The 17,336-nt window shown below is 39.3% G+C and overlaps 1 protein-coding gene across 1 annotated transcript in view; it reads left to right on the top strand.

Annotated features, from left to right (window-relative positions):
* Positions 1 to 248: 248 nt before the first annotated feature.
* The window catches only part of tmtc2b (transmembrane O-mannosyltransferase targeting cadherins 2b), a 192,921-nt gene continuing 175,833 nt past the window's right edge, over positions 249 to 17,336 (top strand). Inside the window, exon 1 of the mRNA XM_051724587.1 lies at positions 249 to 590. Coding sequence (XP_051580547.1) covers positions 508 to 590 — 83 coding nt within the window. The 5' untranslated portion in view covers positions 249 to 507. The remainder of the gene's footprint in view (positions 591 to 17,336) is intronic.

The raw sequence follows: 17,336 nt of genomic DNA, 5'->3' as shown, positions 1-17,336 counted from the left end.
GTGTGTGTGTTTGTATGTGTGTGTGTGTTTTGTGTGTGTGTTTGTATGTGTGTGTGTGTATGTCTCTGTGTGTGTGTGTGTTTGTTTGTGTTTGTATGTGTGTGTGTTTGTGTACGTCTGTGTGTGTGTGTGTGTGTGTCTGTCTTTGTGTATGTGTGTGTGTGTGTGTGTGTGTGTGTGTCAGGAGGAGGGGTTTGGCGCATGCGCACTGGAGCAGCTAACCACACGCGGCTCAATCACGACGTTTATTCAGGTCCAGTATGCATCATCTCAACACAGTCGCTCTGAGGACGTTCAAACACACTCGGTTGTTCCCTAAATACTGTAAATTCACCGTGAAATCTAACCGAGCGGATCCGCGCGATTCTCTACTTGAATAACATGGGTTAAGATGTTTGGATAACTCTGCACGAGGATGGAGACACGGATATTGTGTTTCGACAGGACAGAAATCACAGAAGGGCTTTAATATCTTCTTCGGTTCTTCTCTTTTGTTGTGTGTGAGAGATGATCGCAGTGTTTGTGTGCAGCGCGGCGGCTTTCATCCTGTACGTCAACACACTGGACGCGGACTTCTGCTATGATGACAGGTATGAATGAATGAATCACACACATGTGCACATGCTTCATCAGTGGTCTCATAGCAACCAGCGAGTGCAGCAGCGGCGCTTTTGTTCTCGTTTATTGTGATTGACATGTGTCACACAAACAGTCGCGCGCGATCACTGCTGCTTAGAGTTTGACATATTTACTGTCATGTGTGTGCTTGACATGTGCTGCACTTATGCGAGTCAAAGACAAGAATCACAGGCTGCTTATTTGTGATTAGACACAGTGTAACTGTGATTATTGTGTGAGTTAAACAGTAAAATATCTCCTCACACTTGTTCTTAACTATCATTATAACTGTCACATAGGGAGAACGGGAGCTCGTTTTACTCTTTCATCCCATGAGAATGACACATTTATTGTGTTTATAATAACATTAAAGCTGCTCGACGTCACGCGCCGTTGAAACGATGAAATTAATGCGTCTCCAAGGTTACATTCTTCAGTTTACAGTGACTCATGTATTTAATTAGACCCCTTCTTGCTTACTTATGTCGTGAAAAACATAAAACAACATTTCATATTGTGTTTCTCCTCATTAATGTTTTCTGACGTGCATCTCTGTATTAAACACTGAATAAATAAAGTGTTTCTGGACTACTTCATATTTTCAGACACTAAAGTTGGAACTTTCTATTAGCCACCACTATCATAAACAAACAAACAAATAAATAAATGAACTAAAATGACAAAGCTTCTTACAGGTTTTGAAGCAGATCTAATATTTATTCAGAATGTAACTCTAATTACTGTATTAACTATGGCCCATATTAATGCTGGTATAATGACTGCAAATTACATTTCTTTTACACATCAGTTACTCAACATCTTTAGTTTACAAATTAGAAAATGGACAAAAAAGAAAAACAATCGGTAGATTTTTGGTACTGATACAGAAATGTGATATATGACAATATATGTAAAACATAAATGAAATATGTGTTAATATATTATTTTCACTGATATAAAAAAATCACATTCTTGTAACATATATGTAACATTTTTAAAAATATGAAGTATTTTTTATTTGATTAAATAAATGGGTCAGTGATGTGATGCTAATATTTTGCTCCAGATATATGAAGTTTTTCAAAAATACACTACACAAGGAAGTTACTGGAATACATCTCTTAAACGATAAACATGTTTTTAATTTCTGAGTTCAAAGTCATTTTGAATGTTTTTTTTTTTCTTTTTTTTCTGGGGCTTAAAGTAAAAAAATGTCATGTGCTGTAACCGGCTGGAGATGGTAAATAATATAAAAGTCTCATTATACTAGGAGTCTGTTGAATGCTGCATTCTGATTGGTTGACGGACGTTATAAGGTGTGCAATTATTTTTCAAATAAACGCATGACTATGAAGTAGTTCCAGGTCTTGACCGATTAACGGTTCCATATCACTTCGCCAAATTATTTCAGTTATTTCAAAGAGCCGTACAGACTACCACAACAAAATAACCAATGAAAACAAAGACATTGATTAAGTACATCAGATAAGAATGACAAACAATATTTATAATATCCTACATTTATTTTTCGATTTAAATTGAAAACCATCCATGGGCTCCCTCTCTTTCGCTCTCTCTTTTGCTCTTGACTAACACACACACACACTCTCACATGCTCTCTCTCTCTCTCTCTCACACACACACACTCTCACACACTCTCTCTCTCTCTCACACACACACACTCTCTCAAACACATACAGAATATGCAGACGATATACACACACACACACACACACACACACACACACACACACACACACACACATGCTCTCACGCTCTCTCTCTCTCTCTCTCTCTCTCTCTCTCTCTCTCACACGCACAAACACACACACTCTCAAACACATACAGAATATGCAGACGATACACACACACACACACACACACACACATACAGAATATGCAGACGATACACACACACACACACACACACACATACAGAATATGCAGACGATATACACACACACACATACAGTATTTTCAGACGATCACACACACACACACACACACACATACAGTATATGCAGACAATACACACACACACACACACACACACACACACACACAGTATATGCAGACGATACACACACACACACACACACACACACACACATGCAGTATATGCAGACGACACACACACACACATACAGTATATGCAGACGACACACACACATACAGTATATGCAGACAACACACACACATACAGTATATGCAGACGATACACACACACACACATACAGTATATGCAGACGACACACACACACACATACAGTATATGCAGACGACACACACACATACAGTATATGCAGACGACACACACACACACACGGTATATGCAGATGATACACACACACACACACACATACAGTATATGCAGACGACACACACACACATACAGTATATGCAGACGACACACACACATACAGTATATGCAGACGACACACACACATACAGTATATGCAGACAACACACACACATACAGTATATGCAGATGATACACACACACACACACACACATACAGTATATGCAGACGACACACACACACACAGTATATGCAGATGCAGACACACACACACACAGTATATGCAGACGACACACACACACACACACACACATACAGTATATGCAGACGACACACACACACACACAGTATATGCAGATGATACACACACACACACACACATACAGTATATGCAGACGACACACACACACATACAGTATATGCAGACGACACACACACACATACAGTATATGCAGACGACACACACACACACACACACACACACACACACACACACACACATACATACAGTATATTTTGAGAGCAAGTGATAAAATCTCTAGTGATCTGCTGATGAGTTGTTTGAAAGAAGTTAAAGACGGGATGGCTGAAAATCTTCTTCAACTAAATGAAAAGAAAACAGATTTTGATCTTTGGACGAACTGTAAGCAGTATGGCTACAGAAGTTGGGCTGGAAATGTGCAAAATCAAGTCAGAAACCTTGATGTAGTTTTTGATTCATCACTGAGAGTTGTTGTTGTTTTTATTTCTAAAGTTAAACCGATTCTCTCTATAAATGATTAAGAAAAGGTTATTCATGCTCTTATCTTTTCACAGTTGGATTATTATAATGTTATTTATAATGGGATTTGTCAGGCATCTATCTCAAGACTTCAGCTGGTACAGAATGACGAGGCTACTCTTGAATGCCAAAAAGAGATCACGTTACGCCATTATTACTGTCTCTCCACTGGCTACCTGTCCAGTACAGGGTTATTAAAGCTGTTCATGGTATGGCATCAGATTATGTTAGAGAACTGATTAAACCATGTCATTCGGCTACGATCAACCAATAAATAGCCTCTAAACATTCCTAGGATGCGTCTTAAGCAAAAAAGTGATCGTGCATTCTCCGTTGCTCCGAGATTATGGAATAGTTTACCTGGGGAAATTAGAGCCACTACATCCATTGCTGTTTTTAAAGGTCGCTTAAAGTCTTATCTGCTTTCTGTGGCTTTCAATTTGTCTCGTTATTAATATGGGCTCGCTTGTTTTATTATCTTTATTATTTTTAGTTCTGTATATTGTGTATGTTGTGCAGCACTTTGGGACTACTGTGTAGGGTAAAACGTGCTCTATAAATGAAATAAATGAATGAAATGAAATGGTAATGTTTCTAAGGGACACAATGGAAGTTTCTGAATTAATTTCACGTTGTGAGCGAGTGTGTTTGTAAATCCTGCCTGCCACATTGCGTGCTTCGTTGGTGTTTTTGAGTTGATATTTCAGCAGTACCTTCTGTTTTTAGACGTCTCATGTCTGTAATTAGTCGCAGACTTCATTTAGAAGAGAAATGACATTGTGTTTTGCAGCGTTCACTGAGGTGGAGAGAGCAGAGAAACAGCGTTACACACCCTGTGCTAGTTAGCGTTTCATTTGTGTTGAGAAAGAGCAGATGTGACATGGTGGGGAACGAGAGAGCCTTTTTTCTGAATCCTGATATCACATGTGCAAACGAGAAGCACCTTTTAAATCACCGCACTGACCTATTGAAGCACAGGCTTGTGAGGACTGAGGTTTGTAACGTTTCAGATATCCATAGTCGTATAACGGCTTTATTAAAAACGTGAGGTTGGCATGTGATTTTGGAGCATAATAAGAGCGTTGAGGAATGGGGGTTATGATTCTTTATGAGGAGACAGGAAACGGAGCACTTAGCAAAGTGGTTCTGCATATATATATATATATTGCGAGCAGAGTAATGCACAAACCATTTGTTTCAAAAAGCTCCCCAAAAATGAGAAATGTGAAATTTTGATGGCAAAGGCAGCATGAATTATACATCCCGATGACATTATATGTCTGGATTGCCGAGTCACTTTTCAAGCATGACATTTGGTTCCTTTTTTCAGTCGACTGCTGGCTGTTTTGCGTTGGAAGATGTTGAGAATGGGAGTTATTGTCCTGAGAATGATAGCAAAATTCGATGTGGAATTTTTTTTATTTTTCCTATTTAAAGCAACTGCTTTTTTAGAATGCATCTTCATCTCTGCATCCTGTGTTTTAATATATGATGCACTTTTTAAGGGTGTGTTCACACTTGGCAGGTTTGGTTCGATTAAAACGAACTCTGGTGCGATTGCTCTGTTAGTGCGGTTCATTTGAACAAGTGTGAACGCTGCCATCCGAACCTTGGTGCGCACCAAACAAACGGACTGAGACCGCCTGAATAGTGGGTCTCGGTCCGCTTCCAAACGAACTCTGGTGCGGTTCGATTGATATATGAATGCAGCATGAACCAAAGACGTCTAAACGGACCAAAAACAGGAAGTAATTTGCCTAATACTGACCTCAAGCATACCTGGTTCTTCTGATCATAGGAGCTGTGTTGCCCATTACAGTTCGGTACAGGCGTCAGAACCGCCGTCAGCCGTCCTTGCAGCATATCTTCATTTGTGTGTGCAACGGAGGAATTCCTGCTGCTGTTTTGACTTCTTTACACATTTTATTAGCTCTTCGTTGTTCTCAGCTGGTAAAAATACCACCATATATACATATATAAATATAATGAGCGCATTTATCCCAGCAGCCAGCATTGTTTTGGATGTTCGGCAAGTTCCGTCGCAAAATATACGTCATAAAAGCTGTCCAATCAGGTTGTGAATTTTCAGGTAGTTTTGTATCTTTAGGTTTGGTGTTAAAAATGCCAGTGTGAACACTAAGCGAACCAGGACTAAATGTATCATTTTATTTTTGGCCTGGACGAAGAGGACCAAGAGAACCGAACTACAAGTGTGAACACACCCTGTTTAAGAATCGAAAATCGATTAATTGTTGTTAATAATTTGATCGATTAATCTTATCGATCATCAATTAATTAATTTCAGGACAGATGTGTTCAGTAATCATGACAGCAGACATTGATAAGACTGTATACAGTCACCAGCCACTAGAGGGCACTTGACGCTGCATGTCACGTCTTCTCCGGTTCATGGAAGAAGAACCACACCGACGCACAGATCAGAGATGAAGCGGGCTCAATGAAAACAGTGTATATGTCTATAAAATAACCATGATTGTGTGTTATGTACTGTGTTGTTATTTCACTTAGTTGTATTAAAAGAATGAATCCAAAGGTCCGAAATATTCCATGATCCACAATGTGAAGTTTACATAAACTCAAACATATATACAAGTTAGATATCTTCAGTTATTTTTAACAGTAATTCATTAAATAATTCACATATTTGTGCTAAACATAGCCTAAATATTTTAAAATTCTCTGAACTAAGAATATTTTAAGAGCAAAATGCCAATACTTGCATTTCTTATGTTTATTAATTTATATTATATATAAACAGTAGGCTACAAGCACATATTATTTGGAGTCCTCCACGTGCGTTTTATGATTTTAACGTTAACTCGAGTGATATGACTTGGACTTGCCTGTCTTGACTTGAGGCTTGAAAGTGTATTGAGATACTTAAGAGTCTATGATTGGATCATTATTGCAGTGATTAATATGTTTCAGATGGCAATCATTCTTTTAACTCTAACTGATGCAGTGTGTAGCTTCTCATTTCTTAATCATGTCAGAAGACGTATCCCGTGGTCATGGAAAAGTTGTTACTGTGTTTCAGAAGGGGCAAATTATCGTCTTGCATCAAGCAAAGGAAACAACTAAGGAGATCGCTGAAATGACTGGAATTGGGTTAAGAACTGTCCAACACATTATTGAAATCTGGAAGGATAGTGGTGAACCGTCAGCTTCACGGAAGCTGAAAAATCTTGAATGATCGTGATCGGAGATCACTAAAACTCTTGGTGAAGTCACATCGTAAAACATCGACAGTAGAACTCACGGCTGTGTTTAATAGTGAAAGTAAAAGCATTTCCACACGCACAATGTGACGAGAACTAAACAGCTGTGTGGCCACAAGAAAGCCACTTGTTAGTGAGACTAATCGGGAAATAACAACTTCAAATTGCTAGTGAGCATAAAGATTGGACTGTGGAGCGATGGAAAAAGGTCATGTGGTCTGATGAGTCCAGATTTACCCTATTTCAAAGCGATGGGCGCGTCAGGGTAAGAAGGGAAGCACATGAAGCATCCGTCATGCATAGTGCTCACTGTACAAGCCTCTGGAGGCAGTGTTATGATCCGGGGTTACTTCAATCGGTCAGGTCGAGTCTCAGCAACGTTAATGAATGTACTGAATGAGCAGGTTATCCCATCAATGGATTTTTTCTTCCCTGATAGCACGGGAATATTCCAGGACAACAATGCCAGATTCATCGGGCTTAAATTGTGAAAGAGTGATTCAGGGAGCATGAGGAATCATTTTTACACATGAATTGGTCACCACAGAGTCCTAACCCCATTGAAAGTCTTTGAGATGTGCTGGAGAAGACTTTACGGAGTGGTTAGACTCTCCCGTCATCAATACAAGATCTCGGCCAAAAATTAGTGCAACTCTGGATGGAAATAAATATTGTGTGTTGCATAAGGTTGTCGAAACAATGTAACATCAATAAATACACATCAACTATTATTGCTGGATATTTATACATATTTTCCGATTCAATTTTATTTCAATTCACCAGCTCTTGATTTGATTTCAATTCTAATTAATTTCGTTATATTTCAGTTATAATGTCCATTTTGCTTACATATGAAAGAAATTATCTCCAGAGTCTGGCCACTCTGCGGTCATCTTTGGAACACCCCCGGACAGCTATGTTCTATGTACTGCTCCTATCTACTTGAAATAAAATGTCAAAAGTGGTGGTCAGGATTATGATTAAAGAACATATTTCAAATCAGGGGTAAAATCAGACACCAACAGTCAAAGATTGATGTAGGGTTTTTAAGATTCAATATCGGGAAATGGAAAATGTATATTTTTACCCAGCCCTAATTAAGTTTTGTATCCCTCTTCTGCTGCTTCCTCTATTATATATAGGTCTATGACATGTCATCCCTCAGGGCAGACTTTAGTTCTGTTTATTGCTCAGAGAGCTCTGAATCTGCTCTCTGTCTCGACCCTGACACCTGCACCGCTGAGTGGATGCCATGACCCGCAGCCCTCATATCTGTGATGCCATAATCTCCACACACACACACACCAGATCCGAGATGGGTGCCAGCGCTGAGTTATGGCTTCATCTCCTCGACCTGCTGTGAACCTGTCCAGATGTCTGATAGATGAGCTCACATGAGGAATGGCCATCATTCACCTGAAATCGAAGTTCATGCAGGCTGTTTTAATTTGGGGTTTGTAGTTTTGGCAAGGAGGAGAGTTTAAATTGGATAAATGGATTCCTAAAACGGCTATTTTTCTTTTCTGAGAAGCACAGGTAAGTTTAGAGTTCTTACAAGTACTTAAAACAGCATGAAATTTGCATTTGCAACTCATTTATCTCCCTTAAAGTGATGAATTTCCAAGTGAAACCAAGGGAATATTCAGCGGGAAACAATGTAGGGTGGGACTTTTATCCATTGAGGTTTGATTGGATGCCATGATATTGTTGGTTTTCATATTTTCCTGTTCAGCCTTGGTTATGTCAGCAGAGAGGGTTATTCAATTTTGATGAAAGATTACAAAACCAGATATTTAAATGTGTTTACGCACAGAATATCAGGAGAATTATTAAAGTCAGTATGAAATCAAATTTGAGCCCATTTATTTTCTTAATACACATTCCTGGCCTTATTGTGCACAGATATATCACCTTGGCCGATATTTGATATTTTTACATTGTAGCATCGGCCGATAAAGATCTTCCTCTCAAACTCACATTATATCATGTCCCTCTGACTCACAATTTTTGTGTTACGGTCAGTCTGTGCCAACTTGAAGCGGTCAGTTGCTGAGAGCGAGCGAGCGAGCGAGAGTCAAAGTGCTTCAGGTATGCATAATGGCTGCTATTAATGTCATATTTAGGGCTGAACGATCAAAATAAAATACAGATTGCAGTATGACAAGGGCAGCGATTTAATTGACCCTTCGCTAAGCTCCGCCTTCCTCGATTACCGTTGCTCACTCTGACATGTTTTGCAGAACTCCCCATAGGGATGAATGGGAGATTGGCGTGAACGGCGCAGTTTTTGGCAAAATATTCTCAGAAACGAAATTGATAATATTCTTACGTGGACTGGAATGAAGAGTGACATTGTAAAGCATATATATCTGACTTTTCTTGTGAAAGAAAGTGTTAAATTGCACAGTAATTTGATTGAAAACTGTGTAGACTGAATCAGAATAAAGGCAAACGTTTATCACAGTCTCTTGAAACGAGAAAAGCATCATTTAATGGTGATTACACACCAGATAACATTAGTGTAAGTGAACAGAACTGCTAATAACGTCTCATAACACACCCACTTTAATGCTGTAAACTCTTTATTTACTATCGCCTGAATCAATAAATAAATGAATGTTGAGTTATTAGCTTTAATTTACCTTGGAGCAAGGTAAATGCTCTTCTCGAGATTGATTTAAAGATTTTTTTTTTAAAAGAATGAAAGAAAAAACCCCACTGCATATGTGCTCTTACGGTACTTTGTGTCACTATTACAAGTGAACCAGCAACAACTTATTTGACATTTTTTTGGATAATTTCTATAAAATTCTGCATATAACTACTCAAACACATAATACTCCTGTAGACTCTCGTTGGGAAAAATCAAACGCTTGTCAGAGAAATGACAGACGGCAATAGTTGCTAAGATCAGTTGTTCAAAAATGCTTTTAAGACGGGGTTTAGCGATGGGTCAATTAAATGAATAAATATCCTGCATGTGCTGCTCGCTGCACTTACTGTATGTGTGCAGATCTGTTCTCTGGAGTGTATTACACATATTCTGCACATGCATGAAGCTCAGGTGTTATAATCTAAGACTTTCTCACTGAATTCTCTGACTTTTTTAAGTTTGATAGGTTTTTAATCCTTGGGGATTTTAATGTGCATGTGTGTTCCCCATCCACCCCTCTGGCGAAAGATTTAATTAGGCTTATTGACTCTTTTGATTTAGTCCAACTGGTGAAAGACCCTACTCATACACAGGGTCATACACTCGATCTCGTGTTGGCTCGTGGTTTTTCTGTGCTGGACATTGAGTTGGGTGATTACAGCTTCTCAGATCATAAACCTATATTATTTACTGCTCCTGTGTCATCTCCTGCTGTCATTTTGGACTTGGTAGCTCCTCTAAGGCCTAAACTCCATAAACCTAAGTCTATGCCTTGGTTAAATGATAGCACTCGCTCTCTTAGACAGGCTTGCAGAAGGGCTGAAAGAAGATGGAAGAAAGACAAGCTCCAGATCTGGGATGAAATGTTAAAGGACTCCCAATCTCAGTATCAGAAAGCAGTCAGATCGGCTAAGTCTGTGTGCTTATCTGATCTTATTGATAAAAATTGTCACAGACCTAGAACTCTTTTCAATACTATAAATCTGCCTATTTGTAATTATCCTTCTGAGTAAACAGATATGTAATAGCCACTGATTCTGGTGACTCGGTTTTCCTGGTTCTTTTAGATTTAAGTGCTGCATTCGATACAGTTCACCATGATATCCTTCTTCTCGGTTGGAGCATGTTGTGGGCATTAGAGGAACTGCCCTAAGTTGGTTCCAATCATATCTTAAAAATAGTAGTTTCTCTGTAAACATAGGAAAATTCCACTCGAGAATTGCTCCCCTGACTTGTGGGGTCCCCCAAGGCTCTGTTTTGGCACCCATACTGTTTTCTCTTTATATGCTTCCCTAAGGCTCTATTTTTGAAAAACATGGCTTGTATTATCACTGCTGTGCGGATGATACACAAATTTATCTGCTCCTGAAGCATAAAAATGGCTTAGACTCTCTCTTTGCCTCTCTTTCTGATGTTAAGGCCTGGATGTCTTTAAATTTCTTAAATTTAAATGAGTGTAAAACTGAGATCATTGTGTTTGGCTCTTCAGAAGCCCCTAAAACTTCTCATTTAAATTTTGTTGTTTTATCCTCTTCGGTTAAAACATGTGTAAACATTTTTGATAGTGCCCTTAAATTTGACAAGCAAATTAACTCAGTTAATCAGTATCAACTAAGAGTACTGGCTAAAGTGAAGTCCTTTCTGTTCATAAAGCACTTCGAAACAGCGATACATGCTTTTATCACCTCTAGACTGGACTATTGTAATTCCCTATATTTGGGAATAAACAATTCTTCCAATCTTGATTACAGATGGTTCAAAATGCAGCTGCGAGACTTTTAATGGGTGTCCGTAAACGTGAGCATATAACTCCTGTTTTTGTGTCTTTACACTGGCTTCCTGTCCGTTCTAGAATTGACTTTAAAGTGCTCTTGCTTGTATTTAAATCCTTAAATGGCCGAGCCTCTGCCTACCTCTCCGACCTTTTGTGTGAACACCATCCAGGAAGAGCTCAAGAGCTCGAAGCTAAAATCTAGGGGTGATCGAGCGTTCGCCATAGACCTAAACTTTGGAACAGCTTACCGACTTCTATCAGAACTGCTCCAACACTACATATTTTTAAATCTAAAAAACGCATCTTTTCTCTCTAGCCTACAACTTGTGATGTTCTCTGTTGTTTGTTATTTTATGTCTTTGGGTTTATAGTATTATGTTTTATTGTGGGTTTTATTGTATTTAAAAAGTTCTTGTGAACACATTGTATAGCACATTGGTCAACTGTTGTTGTTTTTAAATTGTGCTTTATAAATAAAATTGATGATGATGATGATGATGATGATAAAAGCGGTTCTGTGCTTAAAATCCTTCTCGTGCTCAACAGACGTGCTCGAGTTCTAGTTCGGTGTGCCAACATGCGCTGAGCGCGTTATAAATGCAGCGCTCTAGATTCACTAATTGCACATTTGTGTAATCCCAAAAATGCTTGGCTGCTAAAAGTTACTATCAAAATCTAAAATTACCCCATAACACAGTGTTTTTGTGGATAGAAGAATGAATGAGAACATTTCACTGCATTAAAAAGCCATTGTCAAATCAGCTACAAACAGAAACTCATAATTACTTCCTTCAGTTTTTAGAAAAAGGTTTGAAGGTTTAATTGTATATATATATATATATATAATTTAAAGTTTTGTGTGAAATTGAGTAAATAGCTTGCTAAATAAGTTCATGTTTTTGTACATATCTTTACAGCTCTGGAAAAAATTAAGAGATCACTGCAAAATGATCAGTTTCTCTGGATTTACTATTTATAGGTGTGTGTGAGTAAAAGGAACATTTTTGTTTTATTCTATAAAGTGCTGACAATATTTCTCCCAAATTATCCCCCCAAAAAGATGCAGTGTTTTCAAACCTCAATGCTAAGTTAAACAACACAATACTAATGTTTTAACTCAGAGTTCAGAAATCAATATTTGGTGGAATAACCCTGATTTTCAATCACAGCTTTCATGCGTCTTGGCATGCTCTCAGCCAGTCTCTCACATTGCTGTTGGGTGACTTTATGCCACTCCTGGTGCAAATATTCAAGCATCTCGGCTTTGTTTGATGGCTTGTGGACATCCATCTTCCTCTTGATCACAGAGGTTTCCAATGGGGTTCAGGTCTGGAGATTGGGCTGGCCATGACAGGGTCTTGATCCGGTGGTCCTTCATCCACACCTTGATTGACCTGACTGTGTGGCATGGAGCATTGTCCTGCTGGAAAAACCAATCCTCAGAGTTGGGGAACATTGTCAGAGCAGAAGGAAGCAAGTTTACTTCCAGGATAACCTTGTACATGGCTTGATTCATGCTACCTTCACAAAGACGAATCTGCCCTATTCCAGCCTTGCTGAAGCACCCCCAGATCATCACCGATCCTCCACCTGGTCATCTAATGGTTAGACGGAGACCTGGAGAGGCCTCGCACCCACTGTGAAATTTGATGGGGGATCGGTGTTGATCTGGGGGTCCTTCAGCAAGGCTGGATTCGGGCAGATTCGTCTTTGTGAAGGACGCATGAACAATATTTTTATTTGGAATTTGGGAGAAATGTTGTCAGTAGTTTATAGAATAAAACGAAAATGTTCATTTGACTCAAACACACACCTATAAATAGTACATCCATTTTGCAGTGGTCTCTTAATTTTTTCCAGAGCTGTATATATATATAAACATGCAGTTTCATGTTGATTTAATACAAAGTAAATGGGGTCAGTCAGTGTTGCTTTTTTGTTTAGTTTTTTTTTTACAGCTTTTTGTTGTAATAAATATTCATTTTAGTCAATTTTACACTTTTAGCGTGTGTTTTTGTTTGTGTGTGTGGAAACAGCATATTCACAATGCAATTTACGCATTCTGCTTAGCAAATAAATTCAGATTCACCTGTTCATTGGCTTCATTGTCTGTGCAGATATAAGTTATAATAGTACGTATATATGTAGTGGAAACAGTGATAAATGTCATGTATAAACAGCGTTTGAGTGAGGTAATTAACCCATTTGTAAAACGCTTCATTTTGTCGGTCTGTTCGCGCAGCTCAAGCGGGCAAATACACAATATACTGGATTATTGGATTAGATTAATTAAATCTTTCTAAATCTTTCTTTTTCTACAAACTGATGTTTATCTACAGTATATGTTTCTTCTTGTGCTTGCGCACTGTTAATGTCTTGCAGTATTTTGATCTTGTCGTATTTTCATCAACAGTACGTTTGACTTAAAATCGTTTGATTATCATCATGATGCGTCTTCGTTATCAGTGACAAAATACAAAAAAATCATTTGGGTGCATGTTGTTTTTAAATGTGTGCTTCACAAGTATGTTTTGAGAAAAGATGTGTTTGACTTATTTTATGATCACAAACAGCATAAGAAGAGAATGTCATATTAAATTTTCTGAGTGTTTCTGCTGGTAGTTTAGTGTTGGGATGAGCTGGTGTGCTTTATATAGCCAGAGCTGTTGGTTTGGGTTTGTGTGGCTCTGCTGGAGTGTCCACCCTGTGGATCCAACCGCACACTTTGGCTCTGTGGTGATGTCGAAAATCAAGGGCGGCAACCCGGACTGGAGCATCTCTCCCCTCAATTCGTCTGTCCCAGCAGCTCCCTGTAATTATCTCAGAGAGAGAAAACTCTCTGGCTCCCAACCGCCCCTCCACGGCCCCCTTTTAATCCTCCACCCGCTCTGTCCAGATGGTCATGTTTGAAAAGCATTGTGGGTAGTCCTTTTCTGTACTTTTGTTTGCGGAGGAATCATGGGCAGAATACTCCACAAAGCAGTGATGTAGACATCAGAATTACAGATGACTCAAAGAGTGTTTGGATCATTTTGTGTGTGTTTGTGTTTCTGTCAGACTCTATAAAGACACTGTTTAATGCGTTCATTAGTTCTGTGTGCTTTCTGTGTTTCTCTGTATTAATAATTGCAATGTGTTTCGTATAATATAACAGTCTGCCCGAACTCAGAGTGCTATACTTGGAGCTTTTGTCCGAGATTAAAAATGAGGTTCATCAATTTTTATGTCCAGACAGTGCAACAATCCACCAGTGTGTGCCAGAGGACTGCAAATTTAGGAGATTTCAAGCTGTGGGTTAGTCATATAACTTTAGGGAGTATTTTGGCACATCCAGAATGAGGGAAGTGTATTGCCTCATCTTTTGGTTGAAATAAAGATGTTGTAAAATAAAATAACAGACCGAACATCCACCTGTGCCATTTGCCACTCAGTTAAACATCTGTCTTCTCAGCACATTCACTTTCACAACATTTTAAACGTTTTTGTTTGACGTTTATTATAGGAGTTTGTCATTGCAGAAGGACATTGATGAAATCAGGATCCCTAAATTATTACTCCAACAAACAAGTAAAAATTGGCTTTGTTGAGTAACCTGCAACCTGTTGGCTGGATGGTATGAAGGAGGTTGGTAAAGTGAGGAGAGGAATGGGTCTGGGGCGGAGTTCGTCGGCAAAGGCAGCCTCATGCAGGAATCCGCTCCAGTAGCCCAAGGATAGGAAGAAGTAGGTGGGAGGATGTTAGCATGAGAAATGGATTGTGCTGGAAAAGGAGAGACATTTGGAATGGTTGTCGATGGAGAACTAGGGAAACAGGCCGTGTGAATGGTGGAAATTTCAGAGGATATCCATCCGGTGGGCTTGCTGCATGTAGGGAGTTGGGATTGTTGAGAGAAGGAAGAGGAGGCGGAGGGACTGTGGATGCTTAGACGCATGGTTTGAAAGATGTGCCGTGGTTGTGGCCTATGAACAGAGCATTACACTGTTTGCAGTTTAGTAGGAGTTTGTCACATGGTCTGAAGACACCACAGTTGCTGCGCTTGGATGGTGCATTTGTGCTGTTTGCAGCGTGTGGGAGGTTTTGTCATACGGCCCGAAAGACGCCGCAGTTGCGGCACCTGGACGGCACATTTGTGCTGCTTAGGGATGTATTGAGCCAATGGTAAACATGGTAACATGGTAAATGTAGCGTCTGCGGACGCCTGAACATAACTGGTTGCTAGTTTAAATGTCGGGAACATATGTGAAGCAATGTCAGGAAACATGTTTATGTGTGTGTACATACAGTGTCATTTAAGGTTGGGTTATCGTGAAATTAGAAGGCACCTGAAACAACGTATCCAGATAAATACCTTAGTCTGATGTTAATTTAACTTAAACGTATGGTTTGGTGCTTTGTAGATTGTTTTCCAATGTGAGGCGAGTAATTTGAAAACTCAGTATTATTGGCACGGGGTGACTCGTCTCATTTGAAGTTCTGTGCCTGGGAGTTGGATTTAAATATAGAGATATTTAAAATATATAAAGATACTATATGGGCACCATTTGCAGTATTGAGATTAGTAAAACGTCTTGTTTATATTGATGACCTGTAATAAGTGAGTATGAAGCAAAGTGCAAAGCCGAATCATCCAGCGTCAATTTAAACACATTATTTTTAAACTTGGGTGGAGTGTGAGAATGACAGATTATTGAACACTTTTAGGGTGCTTTCACACTTGGTTCGATTGCTTGGACCGAACACGAGTTAGTTTCCTCCCCCCTCCCACTGCCCCCCCCGGTCTCTGTTCACATCATATTATTTGGGTCTGAACCGCGGTCCGATTACATCATCAACGGGAGTACAAGCGGCAGCTGTTTATCACTGTAACTAGGCAACAATTTGAGAAGACGTCACCGTGTTAAATGAAGTCTTACCATGAAAACTTGCCATGCACAGAACAACACTTGTGTTTGTCTCCCGCAGATGCATTGAATGTGCAATGATGTGATGAATATTAGCGTGTGTCTGCTGCGAGCTCACGGATGTGTTGCATTAGATGCGATGAATGTGAGCTGCTCCATGAAGGGGGTTTATTTGGACACAAGCAGGTATGAGAAATGCATTATACCAGAATAATTGCCATCGCGAGCGGTTCACTTCCGAGATTTGGTACGACTGTGTTCATATCAGCAGCGAACCGTACTGGAGTTCACATGAACCGTACCCCACCTTTTCAAGCGGACTCAGGTGCAGTGTACGGGTGTCGCACCCCTTCTCGAAAAACAGCATTCGCATTATACAAAAGAACTAAACTTTGATGTAATTCGACCCCGAATGCACATCAAAAGTGCTAGTGTGAAAGCACCCTTAAAGTCATGCAGAAATTGGGTTCTGTGGTCGAACTTGTTAAGGGTTTGTAAACCAATGATTCGAGCAGAGAGAAGACTTGTCTCTAAGAAATAAAAATGTGGTTTACTGTCACTTTAATGCTGCCATTAATTTTGCATTGTTAGATCGCCTTCTACACATCAAAATGTAAAAAATAAAATACAAATAATAATATTAACACTGTTAATCATAATAACTCACTTTCTTCACATGATGGTGCCAAAAAAACAATGGTGACAAAAGTGTCCCTTAACCCTCACAAAAAACTTTCTGCATTTTTACATTTTCAATAAAACATCATTTAATATGTTATTTCCCTAGTGAGGACCACCCAAAAGATCCTCACAACCACAAATGTCCTCACAGAACAGGCTGATCCTCAATACTTGGTCCTCACAAGTATAGCAAAACCTGTACACACACACACACACACTCACACACACACACACTCATATACACACACACACACTCATATACACACACACACACTCATATACACACACACACTCTCATATACACACACACACTCATCATACACACACACACTCTCATACACACACACACTCATACACACACACACTCATACACACACACACACACACAC

Source organism: Myxocyprinus asiaticus, chromosome 18 (genome assembly GCF_019703515.2).
Source record: "Myxocyprinus asiaticus isolate MX2 ecotype Aquarium Trade chromosome 18, UBuf_Myxa_2, whole genome shotgun sequence".
In the NCBI taxonomy this organism is placed as follows: Eukaryota; Metazoa; Chordata; class Actinopteri; order Cypriniformes; family Catostomidae; genus Myxocyprinus; species Myxocyprinus asiaticus.
The sequence above is the reverse complement of the archived record's forward strand: the minus strand, read 5'-3'. Positions and strand labels throughout refer to the sequence as shown.